The sequence below is a fragment of the Diabrotica undecimpunctata genome, chromosome 7, assembly GCF_040954645.1.
Source record: "Diabrotica undecimpunctata isolate CICGRU chromosome 7, icDiaUnde3, whole genome shotgun sequence".
NCBI lineage: Eukaryota > Metazoa > Arthropoda > Insecta > Coleoptera > Chrysomelidae > Diabrotica > Diabrotica undecimpunctata.
In genome coordinates, this window is record NC_092809.1 from 26,193,070 (window position 1) to 26,210,639 (window position 17,570).

General features: G+C 31.9%; 1 protein-coding gene across 5 annotated transcripts in view; it reads left to right on the forward strand.

Moving 5' to 3' along the window:
• The first annotated feature begins 7,162 nt into the window (after positions 1-7,162).
• LOC140445103 (uncharacterized) overlaps positions 7,163-17,570 on the forward strand; it is a 67,617-nt gene continuing 57,209 nt past the window's right edge. For 2 of the 5 annotated variants that reach the window (XM_072536927.1, XM_072536928.1), the window contains exons 1-4: positions 10,176-10,241; positions 14,125-14,287; positions 17,055-17,115; positions 17,171-17,259. In XM_072536927.1, coding sequence (XP_072393028.1) covers positions 10,226-10,241; positions 14,125-14,287; positions 17,055-17,115; positions 17,171-17,259 — 329 coding nt within the window. In that variant the 5' untranslated portion in view covers positions 10,176-10,225. Of the gene's footprint in view, positions 7,474-10,175; positions 10,242-12,808; positions 13,039-14,124; positions 14,288-17,054; positions 17,116-17,170; positions 17,260-17,570 lie in introns of those variants that run through there. The other 3 variants (XM_072536926.1, XM_072536925.1, XM_072536924.1) reach the window with 3 other exon arrangements.

Consider the following 17,570-nt stretch of genomic DNA (forward strand, 5'->3'; position numbering starts at 1 on the left):
AAAATCATTAAAAAGTCAAACCAACTAACATTAAAATGTTCTAATTTCTAATGTACATAGAGAAATACTGAAATGAGCACATATTTTTATGTGCTGATTTAACAATGTCTTCGATTAAAAGAAATTTTTTAAGTTTGGAAGAAAAATATCGGTGATAGAAGCATCTGAAAAAAATAATTATATAAATATAGGGAAATAAATATTAAGTTCGAGTTTTGATCGAAAATTCGAGTTTCAAATAGGAAAAATTCAAGTTAGTGACGTTTTAACGAAAAAGGCCGATTTGAAAAAGTGGTATAGTGAAAGTGGAAATGTTCAACAAAAAAATAGAATTAAAACTGAAGGTAGATGATATCGATACTATAGTGTACAATTGGTTTTGTAAAGTGAGAAGAAAGAACATTCCATTATCTGGACCGATAATAAAAGAAAAAGCTTAGAGACAAAAGTAGAAGAAAAGTTAAAAATAGAAAGTTTGAAGACGAAGGGACACAAAACTTGTATAGAAACAGACTAACAGAAAAACTAAACAGTCATAACCTAGAGACTAAAAAGAATATAGAAGAAACCTGGAAAATTATTAAAAAATGTATCCTACAAGCAGCGGAAGAAGCTTTAGGCAAAAGAAAAGTTAACAGAAATAAACGGGAATACAAAACACCATGGTACGACGAAAGCGTAAAAGCACTAGCAAATGAAAAGAAACAAGCTTTCCTAACATACAAAGCAGTGAAGACACCGGAGGCACGAGAAGACTACGTGAGAATCAGGAATAGAGTAAACCAAGAAATAGATAACATCAAAAAAGAACACTGGGAGAAATTTACCAAAGATATGGAATACGACCTCTATAGATCCCAGAAAAAGGTGTGGAAGATGATAAGGAGACAAAAAACAGAAATGAATGAATTTGTACGCATAGATAACATTACCGAGGAACAATGGACTGAGCATTTCACGAAATTATATGGAGAAGAAAAGAAGAAGAGAACAGAGAAATAATCATTAACGAAACTCACGATAGAGTACTAATATCAGAAGAAGAGTTACAAGAACTAATAAAAATATTAAAAAACAGAAAAGCACCTGGTCCTGATAAGATAAACAATGAACTGCTAAAATATGGAGGAACAACACTACACAAATGGCTCCTAAAATTATTCGTCGATATAATAAATACCGGAGTAATACCAGCGGAATGGAAGGAAAGTCTCCTGCTACCGATACTTAAAAAGGGAGACTCAAGAAATCCTGAAAATTATAGAGGCATTAGTCTGATGAATAGTACTGTTACGATAATTATCATGGCCTGAAATAACTAAATATTATGACTAATTCTGTTTTGTTGTAGAAATTTCGACGAAGGATGTAGATGAATCATCCGATTCAGGTAATGCCTACCTGACACACGATGGGTCCCCCTTTGTTATAAAAACAACGATTCGAACCTTCTGGACACGAGCCGATGTATATACCAGTTTTGAGAGACCATTTCGCCGCTCTGTCTAGTCGAGAGGGCCGTCGACTTTTCGAGTCTAACGGTACTGAGTATATAACAGGACATTTTATTTGGAAGAAGTGAGTTAATATTTGACGACCCGCGCCCGCGATTTAATTGTTACGTTCGGATATATATAAATTATTGTCAGATAAATTAATATAAATAAAAAATAAATTAAATTCGTAAGTGTTATAAATATTGAACCTTTTAATAAATTCACAACAGTACATTAAAATTGTTAACGGCAGTCATAGAACATAAAATCGAGGAAAAAGCGAACATGACAGATGAACAACAAGGCTTCCGAAAGAACCGCAGCACAATAGACGCAATTTTTATTATCAGACAAATAATAGAGAAGTCTATTGAATATGGAAAACCAGCATACATGTGCTTTGTAGATTTAAAAAGTGCTTTTGACAGGGTGAAGCTAAATGACATCTTAAATTTATTACAAGCTGAACAAATATACCATCAGATAATAAGGACAATTGCATAGAACTAAAAGGAGGAATCCGCCAAGGAGACTCGCTCAACCCGTTGTTATTCAATATGGTGATGAATCAAATAATTCACGAAGTAAGAAAACGACACGGATACCACATGTGAGCGCATAAAATCACGATACTATGCTATGCCGATGATGCAGTACTAATTGCTGATAACGAAGATATCCTACAAAGGCAGCTCCACACCTTCAATATCACAGCAAACAAATTTAATATGAGAATATCAGTAGAAAAACTAAATGTATAGTGATCAGTAAAGAGCCGCGTAGATGCAAACTAGAAATAGACGGCAAAATTGTAGAACAAGTAATGAAATTCAATTACCTAGGAGTAGAGATCACTAGTGACAGAGATATAAGAACAGAGACCACAAGGCAAGCATCAAAAGCGGCAAGAGTAAGTGGTTGCCTCCGAGAAACCATATGGAGAAACCAATATCTGTTCATGGAAAGCAAAATGAAAGTATACAAGACAACAGTAAGACCAATCCTAACATATGCAGCGGAGACAAGGACCGATACAAGAAAGACGAAACAACAAATCAACAATATCGAAATGAAAGTATTAAGATCAATAGTGGGCATATCATTAAGAGACAGACAAATCAACAGAAGTATACGCGAACAATGAAAAATTCAAAATATTAACAGGTGGATAAAAACAAGAAAAAACACTGGAACGAACATGTAAACCGAATGGGACCAGATAGATTAGCGAACATCTGTAAAAACAACAAGCCGTATAGCAGAAGATCCGTTGGAAGGCCGCCAAAAAGGTGGAAAGATAATGTACAGTCAACAACGACTGAAACAGAATAAGAGGCAGACAAGCAGGAGTAATCCTAGTCGCGCGAAGAAGAAGAAGCTTAGAGACGGCGAAAGGACTCAATTTGAATATTAAAGTTTCCAATGGTTGGCTTGACAAGATTTGCTTAAAACATAACATTAAATTTAGAGCAATTTCTGGAGAAGCTGCAAATGTTAACCTTGACGACGTTTCAGAGTGGCAAAGAAAACTCAAAAATTTATTAAGTTGCTATTTACCTGAAACGCTGACGAGACTGGTCTATATTATCGAGGCTTACGAAGTAAAACTTTTACATTTCGTAACGAAAAGTGAACTGGAGGTAAATCTGCTAAGGAAAGGCTGACTGTATTATTGTGAGGAAATTTAAATGGGGAAAATTTTTGGCGATTGGTAAAAATAAAAATCTTTGATGTTTTAAAAATTTTCATATTGATATACTCAAAATCGACTAGTATACAACAAGAAGGCCTGGATGACCAGAGATATCATGACAGATTGGCTGTACAAATTTGACAGAAAAAAATACAAAAATTCTCTTAATCCTAGACAACGCAACATCCCATCAGGATATTCAGTTATCTAACATATCGATAATATTTTGCCACCTAATACTTTACAGCATATTGTTAACCGTTAGACCAAGAAATAATTAAAAACTTTAAATCCCTGTATAGAAAGTTTTTGATGATAAGAATGTTATCATCTATAGAATATTCTTTATTAACGGCTGAATTGCAGAAGTCCATAATGATTTCTAACGCCTTAATTTGGATTGTTGCAGAATGGAGAGACGTTTCAACGAAAACAGTTGTAGAGTCTTGTAACAAGTCCGTCACTTCAATAATCCTTTAAACATTTTTAAATAAAATTTTTAAATCCATATCCCATTAATATTTCTTAATTTTGAATTTCTAAGTTGGTATTAAACAGCGACCCCAGCGGCTGTTTTAGGCAGACCTTCTTATCCGACTAATAAGTAAGAATTAGCGCGCATTCTGGTCTCAACTCTGGACAGAGGAAGTTCGTTGAACTAAAATAAATAGGCGGCAAGAGATGAGCTAAATTTGTTTTAAGAAAAGTATTTTTTTTTTGGAAAGAAGATAAGAAAGTTTTAGTTTGTTCTAGTGTATACCATTTGAGTTATAGCCACTCTTAGCCGATAAGTGGATTCAATTATCAATAAAAATTATAAAAACCATCAGCCATTTTGATTCCTATATTGTCATGTTTCCTTTGATACTCGATATATATATATATATATATATATATATATATATATATATATATATATATATATATATATATATATAGAAAATCATATGTCCAATTGCTATTTTATTTTCCGGCCTTAAACGAACATATAATTATATATCTATTAAGACTATCTATAAACATATTCTGTCCTATACCGTTCTTTGATATTATAAAATAGATCCATAGCATGCGTTTTCGTTTATAAAATTATCTATTTAATCAATCCATTTTACTTAAAATATTGTCAAACCATGCGAAGGTCACACTATTTACAAAATCATTAAAGCTTTTTGTTCCCAGTAACTTTTTTTATCTTATCTTTCAAGGTTAATAAACCTTGTGTTTTTCCCTACTTTTTATTAGGAGTAAGGAGGAACGCTAACACAAATGTTATTTTAGCCTACTTCAGAAGTTCAGTCCAGAATCAAGAATTCATTTTTATTTTTGTTGGGGATTATATATAAGAAAAGAAATTGAGTTATTCCCTACTGGGTTGGCACCTCTGCCGTCTTCCTGAGCTGTTCCATCAGAGATCCAGGTCTCGTATAAGACTTCCCGGATAACTTCAGGGAACCAGTTGGAAATACCACCATAGAGTGTGGAAAACAGCTAATTTGTGTTAAGTCTTGTTATAAATTTTAATAATCTTTATATACTATTTTTTTGTTTAACTTTAAATCCTACTACTTAGACTAATAATAAAGACCCGTCATTTTTTTTAAATAATTTTAAATAACGTTTAAGGACTAATTGTCAATTACAGGTTGAGTTTTTAAATACTCCCTTTCAACTCTGTTCTACGGTTTTATGTGTACACATTTAATCAGAGAGTTATTTATTGGTATTTTATTATTATATATTAAAACCTTTGGACATCTATCTCGTCAGGATAGTGTCCTCATTAGGTACTTGATTAGAACATTTAGTTGAAAGCCGAAATACAGAGTTACATCTCTAGTAGTCAAGTAAATTACCTTTTTAAGTCATATCATTAAAATTTTCTTATATTTTATTATTTGTAAATTCAGATCATCAAGGATCAGTTGTGTATAACCAGGAAATTTATTTTTTTGTATATAAGTAACTAGGTTGACTGTACATAATTGGTGGTGGGTAGTTATAAAAGAAAAATTAGACTGTATATTTTTGGATAGGGATTAAATTTTTGGTGAAAACTAAATATTTCAATTAAAACCTGTTTCCCTTTTTATTTCAGCAAACAGCTTTACAAGATACCTTGGAAAGTATATGTTAATACTTTCCTGGCGCGCACTCACACTTTGGAGCAACTTCTATAATCACTTCTATTTACATTAGTTATATATAATATATTGTTTATTACCTTGTCATTCATTTTCTTATTCTACGGTCTCTGTAGGGCATGCAAATTGGCCGAATCCTGTTCTGAGTGTCAAGTAGTCACTCTCCGGCACCTTCTGCTAGCCAGCTTTAAATTTTTTGTTACCTTTACATTACGCCAAATACTTGTGTTACATTACACATACACATTTTTATTACATTGGCGTCCTAAACCTCGCAGTCCCACATATTTTGTTACAGTCTTTCATTTGGTGCCGTTTAAAAAAAAAACGATAGTAATGGAGAATTGATTTATTGTCAACTTTTTGCGAAAGTCATAGAGTTGAAAATTGTTTGTATTACCTACCTACCTTACTACCTTACCTAGTGATTGATGGAAAATCCTGAAGTAAACTTAACTAGTTGTGTAAGTAATTTTAAAGAAAACGAACAAGTGTCCAATGTTTCCGACGATAAGAGTGACGATAAACTAGAACTTACTACAACTGTAAGTAATTTAAATGATGCTTACCTAAAATCGTTGATTGAATATTCGAATATCCAGATATTCAATCAACGCTAAAATTAAGGGACTTCAGACTCAAAAAAGAATCATTTTATATATAAAGGTGATGCAAGGGCAAGTAAAAAAATATCTGATATAATCTTACTTAAATGTTAACTCAGAAAATGTGAAAAAATGATGTTCAAAACAAAAAACAAACCTAAATTGATGATTTTTTTAAGAAGTAATACCTACCTTTTTTACATTAGTATTTTATTTGTATATAAGCTTATGCAAATATGTACGAAAATGTATAATTAAAGATCAAGCAAATCGAAACCTCTTTTTTATTTCAATCTTAAGCGACAACTACACAACGGACAATTATTTCCCCCGTTGGTGCCCGTTATGGAGAAGCTTATCTGTATGTTGTTCAGAAAAAGAATTTTTGCATTAAAAGTCCAAAAAAATCAGTGACTATTTTAAAAATTAGAAATATTGTTGCAAAATGGCTGGTTTCGGTACATGATCAAACAATATTTAATAATAGTGGCATAAAAAGAATTGAAGCTGGAGACTTTGTTAGGTTTGTACTATTTTTGATAGTTGATCGGTATGGTTAAAGTTTCAAACCATATTTGATGACACAGCTAGACAAGATGCTAGATCACAATCAGAGAATCTTTATAATAAATCACAAATACGAATTAGGAATATTGTCGAAAGACAATACAGGGTATGGAAACCATGATTCTCAATTTTTAAAAATCGAATGAGATTAAATTTGGAAGTGACTATGAATGCCGTAGAAAATGAATTCTTGTTTTCTGTAGATCATAATCTAGATCAACAAGAAAACTATTTAATTAAACCGATAAAAAGAAAAAAAAGAAGACAATTTCCCTCAATTTTAAGGTGAGAATGAGGGAAGAATATGTGAATTATGTACTACAGTCGGAACACAGAAATGGTGTATTCTGTGAAAGTACTAACTAGGCACCTACCTAGGTTGCAGTGTGGCCAACTGCGGTAGTACGTAATATGTCTGTTCGCTAGGATCTCATACTCACTAAGCGAGTACCTTGACTCTTTGTAGTGTGGCCTTACCCTTAACACGGTGTATTCTGTGCCCGTAATGAATGACTTTGTTCTTGACATCGTTCTTGAATATTAATAACGAGTACTAACTGTCGTTTGTCACTTTTTGTTATTTCGTGTGTCATGTGCATCGAGCAAAAATTGTCTTTTTGCTCGATGGTCATGTGTCATATTTTAGTGTTTAGTCGTTTTGTCGTTTAGTGTCTTACAGTGTTTATGTTATTGTATACAGAGTAAAATAAAAAATATTTTAAAACTCAAAAACTATAGCGTTAAACTATAATGTAAAATAGGAAAATCCTGAAAGAACCAGTGTTAAAACGTAACTCTCCTTTGTTATAAAAAAGAGACTAATAAGGTTTCCCTTACTACAGAAGAAACTACTGGTTTGCTACTGGATGCAACATGCACCTGCATACTTTAAGGTTAAATTAAATAATATATATTAACTTGACCAGCTCAGACTAGACTCCTTTTTTTTGGAAAAATAATCAATAGAGGTAATTAAATGCAAAATTATTGCATATTTATTTATTTTCAACTTTTTTGCTGACATAAACATTTCCTTGTAGTTGACAATGGGATTAGTTTGTAGCAAATATAAACAGAGATAAAATTAACTAAATATGTAACATTGATTAAACAAACTGAAATAGCTTATTATTTTCACAAAGTAAATGTGTACTTTACATTTTGTTCAATGTATTCTTATGTATTATGTGTTTAAGTATAAGCTATGTAATAACAGGGTCCTTAAGTCCGGCCAATGTTTTTATTAGATTATTAAATTGCATGTAGTCAATATTAAGTTTAAGCAATAAACAATAATTTCTATTTCTTTGTTAAAAGTTCCTACTATCTTAGAATTTCATGGGAAGTAGACAAGCTAAAAATTTTTGTTTGATATTGATATGTAAAATGCAATTAGGGAAATAAATAACAAGCTAATTCTCACTGAACTTTTTAATACATAATAAGAATTAGTAGTTTTTATGATAATGCCCATTTAAATAGTTTTATCTAATATTATATTTTAACACCTTTTCTGCAATCATGAAAAATGTGATTATTATATTGTTTGTGTACCAGTACTAAATGATTGGCACTATAGATTTTTATATTTGTACCCACCAGTTAAAATAGACTGTTAGTATGTAAGAAATATGAGTGTCCCCTATGTATATATTAAAAAAAAATATTTCTAGTGGTAGCAGTATGCAAGGAACACACAAACTTTAGGAAAACTATAATGTGACAAAGCAATCCTCATGATTTCTTTAATTGTCCATCTTCTCCAAATATTTCTGCTGTCTGTATTCCCCTGAAGATTTTTCTCAGCACCTTTCTTTCTCAGATCTCTACTTTCTTTAATAATCCATGTTACATCAACTGGTTCTTAATCCATGTTACATCACCATGGGTCTAATTTCCCATGTATGTTATGATTACTCAAAAGTATTCAAATTCTGACACTTTTTCAAAACTATGCTTAGACAGCTGTGCTCCTCTCAATTTGATAGATTTGCATCATGAGTTTCTCACACAATGTCTCCTCTTATTTCCATATATTGCGCTTATTGTTCCCTGCTATTAAAAATAGTCCTGTTTGTGCTTATATTGGATCTTCTTACAATTATTTCTCTAATACTAGGTTGAAAAAATTATTTGATAGAGGATCTCCTTGTTTTAAACTCTTCATTGTGAACTTAAAATACTTTCTCCCATTGTTATCCAATTTTTCGTGTTCCTAAGTATCATTCTCACTAGCTTTATAAGCTTTTATGGTATTTCTAATGTTCTCATGACCTCATATAGCATCATGATCATTTGGTTTATGGAGTCTAATGCCTGTTTAAAATTGATAAATAATATAATAGGTAATCCTAAGTTTTGTTGGTAGCTATTACTTTGAATTAATTGTAACATACTTATTTGATGAGTAGTTGTTCGTCCTGACTCCTGGTATTCTCGGATCACTTTGTTATCATATTTCATTAATATTTTCTTAATAATAGTTGTAAATATTTATATACTTCTAATAGTGCTATACCTCTATAGTTTTTGCTCTCTGTTTTATTGCCTTTTTATAGATAGAACAAAAATAAGAGTGCTTTTTTTATTGTTTCAGCATTTCTTTCCTTTGCCAGACTGCTAATGTCAAGTGTATACTTTCCTTCAGTCTTTCACTGTCTTCCTTAAAAATTTCAACTGGTATACCACTCTCTCCTTCCCTTTTGTTAAAAAATAAATGGTAATATTAATATAAATATTAATATTTATGTACCTATTGTGTTTAACATTAATAAAACATGATAAACATAAAGCTGGTTTTCTCTCGTAGATATCACAATTATGTAGTGAGTGTAGTTACTTCTCTATTCTCTAGTGAGTCTTTACTTTTTATTGTTTTTTATAGCTTTCCATACAATTTCGCCTTTTTAGTACCTGGTCCTTCAGGTTTGTTCTCTCCATTTCTTGTTGATTTACAGGTATCCAAGATGTTCATTTAGGTTTTAGTAGATTGGTACTTAATTGAAATTGTTGGGGAGCATATCAGTTGTTTGTTATAAACAAGAGATTTTTTATAAATAAATCATTTATACACATTGAATAAGCTTAAATATGACTAATGGAGTCGCTCTGAAAGTTAATCACTGAATATTTATTTACAACAATATTTATATGATTATTCTCATTTAATGGTTTCTATTCGTTACGTCAATTAAACTGAATCATAAAGTGAAATTTTGTAGGAGGAGGATTTCATTTGTTTAACTTCAACTTAAACAAATGAAATTTTTGGTGACATGGCAGCTTTCAACGAATAGAAACCATTAAATGAGAATAATCATATAAATATTGTTGTAAATAAATATTCAGTGAATTCAGTGATTAACTTTCAGAGCGACTCCATTAGTCATATTTAAGCTTATTCAATGTTTATAAATGACTTATTTATAAAAAATCTCTTGTTTATAACAAACAACTGATACGCTCCCCAACAATTCCAATTAAGTACCAATCTACTAAAACCTAGACGAACATCTTGGATACCTGTAAATCAACAAGAAATGGAGAGACCAAACCTGAAGGACCAGGTACTAAAAAGGCGAAATTGTATGGAAAGCTATAAAAAACAATGAAAAGTAAAGACTCACTAGAGAATAGAGAAGTAACTAAGTAACGAAGTAACACTACATAATTGTGATATCTACGAGAGAAAACCAGCTTTATGTTTATCATGTTTTATTTATGTTAAACACAATAGGTACATAAATATTAATATTTATATTAATATTACCATTTATTTTTTAACAACAGGGAAGTATAGGGATTTATATTAATATTACCATTTATTTTTTAACAACAGGGAAGGAGAGAGTGGTACACCAGTTGAAATTTTTAAGGAAGACAGTGAAAGACTGAAGGAAAGTATACACTTGACATTAGCAGTCTGGCAAAGGAAAGAAATGCTGAAACAATAAAAAAGCACTCTTATTTTTGTTCTATCTATAAAAAGGAAACAAAACAGAGCAAAAACTATACATTTTTACATCTTTTTACTTTTTTTATCATATTCGGGGTGTTCTTAAATATCTAATTTACTTTCATGCAGAAGACTTACTATTTGAATGTTTTTTACTTCTTTTGAATGTTTTTTACTGACGTTCTAGATCATTGCTTGAGTTGAGTCAGCTCTGTTCCCCAATTCTTAACAATACAATCCAAAACATTGCTCTAGGGCTCTAGGCTATATCTTTTTCTGTGTCTCTATACTTTATTCTAGGTAATTATTTACACAGGTAGATCTTCACCCTATTAGTTTCCATTCTATTTTCATGAATAGTGATTTAAAAGTATCGGCTCCTTGTAAAACGTAACTCTCTGTATAACCCACAATTCTTCAAACAATTATTCAATTGGATCTGATTACTACTAATTCAAACTTTCTGTGTGAATTTACAATTTTTTTTTTGTTTTTGGAATTTGGTGTTTTATTTTTCTTGTTTTATTTGTTTCTGTATGTTTGGCGTTACTTTCAAATTTGTTTTTTTTTGTTTTCTCCGACTTCTGCTCAATATCACCTCAGTTTGAACTAATCTTAAACCTCTTAGAATTGCAGTTCTAAGCAATGATGAAGGTTCTAATAAATAAAATGATGAATAGGTTGCCCATGTAAGTTTATTTCAAGAAGGTCAAAGAAATAAATATTAGGCTTACTCACAATCAGTTTATTGTACCTTTGACGACCAATTTCTTACACTAGGGGATTTTCATCTTCAGGTTTCCGGAAAGGTTAGTTAAATGATCAAATTACAAATTGCTACTATTAGGTTTCTATCAGGTATACTATAAAATATGTCAATAATATGTATGCATAGTTTTTAAGAGTAGGTATACAAATTGTACTTACATGCCTATGGAAGGAATGTTGTGTTGAAGCATACTTAAGGCTCAGTTATGCTAGGCTGTTTTCTGAGTGTCACCAGTTTTACTGCACATCGAAAAATGTAGGACCATTTTTAAGGAGAAGGTTAAAAAACAGCTATTGATATGATTGTTTGTCAAACTGTTAGTACTGATATAATTATTAAAGTTAAATTTTTCTTTATTATAGTTATCGTTACAAATGTGTGTTATTTATTTATTTATTAAAAACTTTGTTCAATGACAGTAATGTAATATGGCTAGCCAAAAAGAACTATTCTGGATTAATATGTTTCTTCTCGGCTAGCTATATTACATTACTGTCATTGAACAAAGTTTCTAATTATTAAGTAACTCGCACATATTTGTAAATATAACCCTATAATAAATAAATATTAAATCATTAACAGTTTGACAACCAATCATATTAATAGCTGTTTCTCCTATCTCTGTTTGTTTCACAACTTTCTACATCCCACATTTTTCGACGTATAGTAAAGCTGATGACCCGCAGACAACAGCCTAGCATAATTAGCCGTTAAGTATGCTTCTACGTAACAACATTCCTTGCATCGGCATGTAACTATGTACTCTTAAAAATTATGCATACATTATATTGGCATAATTTATAGTATACCTGATAGAAACCTAATAGTAGCAATTTGTAATTTTAGCATTTAAGTAACCTTTCAGGAGACCTGACGATGAACAGAAAAGTTTAGTGTTCGAAACTGGTCGTCCAAGATACAATAAACTAATTCTGAGTAAGTCTAATATTTATTTCTTTGGCCTCGTTTATAATAATTGTTATTGGGATAATTCCCATTGTGTATTTCATGTTTTTTTCTGTCATTTTGTATTACGTTCGTGATTATTATTAATGAATGATCTACTTAGTTTAATATTTTTGCAATGAATTTTTCTTGAGATCTTTTAGTTCTTATATTCACATCTTTTTAATACATGCTGTAGCATTTGAAATTTATTGGAATCCCCTCGTATATATGTTAATTGAAATCCCCTTATATATGCATTATAATAACGAAGAATTTTTTTTAATGTTTCTTAGTTCCTATACTTCAATTTAAAACTAATATAATCTTTCGTTCTTTTTAGGTCGCCGCCGTCGATAATGAATTATTTTATTGTTTATTTATGTCACAGGCGCAAATTCTTCGATATTTCTTTGTTCAAACCGCCCGATATTGCGTTTTCAAATTAATTTACGTCTTAATTTCCGTTGTGTTTAGTTTATACCGTAAGTGCTTTGTTTGTTCTAACTTATGCGAGCAATTTTTAAGGATAATTTCGTCACTTTCGTTGGAGCCGCGGTGAAGAGCGGTGATTTCTAGCGTCATGTCCAAATTCAAATTGAATTTGTAGTTTTCTGTTTTTGTCCCTTTTCAGGGAAATCTTCGTCTTACGTAATGGAAATCAATTTTAGTAGCAGTTAATCGTCTAATTCTACCTGTTCCGGTTTAAGAGGCAGAGTCATAAGTTTTGTGCTCAGTGCCGGCTTCGGCCTCAAATGGTCGATCCAATTTGCAGTGTGAGATCCAGTCCCTTTTGTTCGTGTCCAGGATTCAACTCCAGTCTCCAACCTCAGGAACTTGTTTTCGTGTTATTGTGAAACTCAGGTAACTTTTTTTGTGTCCAATTTAAAGTAAAGACACACATTTTTTTAATAATTGCTTTCATTAAAATTTAAAAGGATTTGTAATATTTAAAGTAGTAAATTTTATGGTTTGTTTTTAGCTGTCATTGTATTTGTTCAGTTTTGTTTTAAATTTAATGTTAATTTATGACAGCCCGTTTTAGCATTTTTGATTTGTTTTGTTTTCTTTAAAAGAAAGGTTAGCTTACATTTAAACTTTGTAAGTTTTTGTAGTATCTCCAACTCCTGGAAATTGTAAACAGATGACACATGTATGTCTTTTTTGTACTTTTGTATTTTGCAGCTATTGTTATAATATTTTGTATTGTCTTTTTTTGAGCATTCTTGTGTTCTCTATGTTTTGTAACTGTTTGTGGTGACACAAAAATAAATGTTAAATTTTGTTTCTTAACATTTGTTTATTTTTTTTTATCTAACCCTTTTTGAGTTTAATTTGAAAAAGATTTTGAATGTTTTGTATTTCTGATAATTATATCTCCAATTACAACTAGCTGGTTGTAATAGGTATAATTAGGCACCTCAAGTGGCGCCCTATATTAAATTTCTTGAGGTGTTTCCTGTTTCGTTTTGTTTTTATTTGTCCCAAGAGATTTATGACCCTTTATTTCATTTTTCTGTAGTTGCCCCAATTAAAACCCCCTTGTCTTTTACTTATCCACGACCCCAGCTCTCCTACCAAAACCTGAGTGCCCGTTCGCACAAGTGGCGTTTATTTTGCTTACCCTATCTTCGGCCCAAGAATTTCTATCCCCCATCTTCTACCCCTAATAGTAATACCCCTATGGTAGGCAAAATATTCGTTACAATACTAATACCACAATATTAGAATAAATAATGTTGAATGGGTCTTATACCTTGACATATTTTTAACATACATTTTGAAGATATATTAGTAAACACTGTGTAGAAAAAAGGTTCCCTTTATTATTATTTTTTTTATCCTACATGTTGTTTGTTTTATCAACAGCTCTAACCTGATATACCTGATTATTGCTTTGCTACTTTATTAAGAACTTCAATTGGTTATCACTTGAATAATTATTTTTAGAATTCTCAACAATGTCTGACGAGGATTATAATAAAAAGATGGAAGAGTTACAGAAGTATATGCCATTTTTGGAAAAAATGATAAATCAGCTCAAAACGGACCCAAATAAAAAGTTTCAACTTAGCAAAATTCAATCTTTGTATACCATGATTAGAGATAAAAAGTAAGTAGTTCTTATATAATTTGCAAAATAAATAAAGAATGTACAGTATTGGGCAGTATCCTATTATATACTCTATTCTTTGTACTATTTCCTAACTGACTAGTAAATTTAGTAATTAGTTTATTGCTGTTCTTCAAATTTTGATATCAACTAGGAGTTACTGGAAGTTACTATACAACCAAGCATGTATGCTCCTTGTCAATATAATTGGCAATAAATAACTAATAATATAATTTGTAACTTAAAAGCAAACAATGATTCACATTTAAAATAAAACTGAATCAATTAAAGCAATAAAATAAATGTTTATTTAAAAAGGAAAAGACAGTTAAGATTTGATTTCACGTATAGTGCGTCTGTGTATAAGACAGAATGTATAAGACAAGCTAGAAAAGAAAATAGAAATATGAAGGTGTTGCGGAAAAAGCTGTCACAGTGAAAGAGAAAGATTTTTAAACTAAAACACAACCTAGGTTTCAGAATAACGAATAGAGTATAACTGCTTACTTTACTTTATCGTGTCCGGATATGTCATTAATAAAATTTCGGCCCAGTATCGGGCTACGTCGGTTCCATCTTTGTTGGCGAGCCACAAATCTTCGAGGGTACATCGATGAGGACAGTTTCTGCATGTAAGAAGATGTTCCGGATTCTGTGTTTCTCCACAGTCACAGTTCACATAATCTTGGTCGATTTTTCCTCATTTTGTCATGATTGATTTTACTGGAGCGACCCCCCGTCCTTATCCTATTCATAGTTTTCCACGTTTTAAAGGAAGCTTTTCCTAGATTTTAGTCGCTTTCGTGGTGTTCGGGCTTTGTATATTGCATGCCGCTCGTCTGCGATCTGTTTAATTTTCTCCATGTGCTCTGCAACGCCTCTGCGTGTTGAGGGTTCTGCAAAACCCACTGCTTTATATAGATTTGAGAGTGGCGTTGGTTTCATGCACCCCGTTACTATCCTGCATGTCTCATTTAGCGCAGTATCAATTTGTTTGGTGTGGGCAGATATGCCCCAAACGGGGCATGCATATTCAGCAGTTGAGAAACACAGTACCTGGGACGTGCGCCCATTTACTTCCCGTTAGCTTTCTGAGTATGCTGTTCCTAGTTGTTAATTTCCCTCTCGTTTTTATGCAATGTTGTCGGTATGTGAGGGACCGGTCCAGAGTTACTCCAAGATATATAGGTTGGTTTGTGTTCTAATGTATTACCATTCCACGCAATTTGGAGTTTTCGCTTGGCTTCCTTTGCGCGAAGGTGGAAAGCACAGACTTGGGTTTTAGAGGGATTGGGTCTCAGGGAATTCTGCAGGTAGTACGCTGTCATTGTTTTTAAGGCAGTTTCGAGCTTTTTCTCCACTTCTTCAAAACTATTTCCTTGAACACATATTGCAAGATCTTCAGCATAGAGGAAGTGCTTAGGCATGCGTAGGGCCGCATGCGGCCCACGGGCCGCGTAGTGAGTATAGCTGATTTAAACGGATTAGACTTATGTAACTTATTTCTTGAAAATGGAATATTTCCATCTCAGTGAAATAACGGCATAATAAAACTTATTCATAAAAAATTGATATCATCGAGCTTGAGAACTACAGGCCGATAAGACTTCTTTGTCACTTTTATAAGCTATTCACCAAAATCCAATGTATATTATTTGAGGCTTTAAGAAAAGGTCAATGAATATGCAACAACAGGTGCAATAACCTCCTTATTTTAATTTAAAATTCTTCCTTTTTTGGAAACTATTTTGGGTATACCGTATTGAGCGCAACAAGCAGAGTAATACAAGAAAAACATTATTAGGATTTGGGTGCCATTTTTGGGTCCATAGTTTTTGTTATATGGTAGTTGGCGCTTACTATTTTACCCCAAAACTTAAAGTGTAAAGGCGCGCTTTTTTGTACCCATTGGCTTCGTTATATAGGATTCTGGGCGCAACAGTCCCCATCCACTCCTATATGTATAATGAAGTTAGCGAGCGCCGAACACTCCACCTGTACATTTTAGGCCAATTGTGGGATGAAACACTCGTATATTGTAGCAGAATCAGTAGATATTTTTACTGCCGGCGCCCGAATCTTAACATTAACATAAAACCCTGGGTGCCATTTTCGAGCTATGTGCACTGGCCTTTGATTATATGATACCTGATTGTAATTTTTAAAAACACCTTACTCAATTGATCTTTGCACCAATGAATCAATTAAACGGCGAAATCCGGTGCAAGTTAAAAAACTTCTAGGGGAACGGTAGCTGCATTATCTTTGGGTTATCTATACTCAAAAGATCAAAAAAATTTTTCAGCGTAAAATTGTTTTATGGATGTATGCTAAGCGGGCCAGTCCGGACCTGATGGCTTGTCTAAAAGTATGTATAGATAATTTCGTTTTCGTACCACGGACAACATCGCACTGTAGCAATAAAACAACAAAATTCATTTTACTATAAAGCAAACACATGAAAATGATATAAATCAACAGTTATGATGGCATAATAAGGATGTAAAAAAATTACATAACTTTGTACATTATGTGTATAGATGGTACCATAGTATGTCCCATTGGGATACACAGCACGGACAAAATGTGAAGTAATATTAGTGATAAACAGTCTCTATTTCGAGAAAATGCAAGTCGAGACTTTTATATGTATTTATAGATTAGAGATAAATAAAAAAAATTTACATACGCTTACATTCCAAATGTTATTACATTTAAAACTATTCGATGCAATCTAAAACTGTTTTTACATAATATTAATTTTTAGATTAAAGATCGAGACCTTAAATAAATGCCAAGAAGTTATCTCAAAAATATACAAAAAAATGGTAAGTACCCATAATAATGAAGTATATTTTGATTTAAATTTTAAATCTTTTATAGAATCCCACATCTATCGAATCGGATGACACTACTAGGACGATTTGCTGTAGCTCTTCAAATAATTCCAAAGTTCTGGCATCATCGGAAAGGTAATATGCAATATTATGTAAATTATTAGTAACTCTTAATTGATGTACCAGTAATTAATGTCTTAATTACATTAGAAATCTAGCTCAATACTATATATTATGTTATCATTAGTCGTTTTGGGTCTACTGTTGAACATAGGCCTTCCGTAAATAATTCCATTGTATCCGATCTTGAACACCTTTAACCCAGTTGTGCTTGATATCGTCCGTCCACCTTGTTGAAGGACGTCCTCGATTAAGATAAGCATCGTGTCTAGATCTCCATTCTAAAATTTTCTTGGTCTAACTATTTGATTTGAAACTTGAAACTC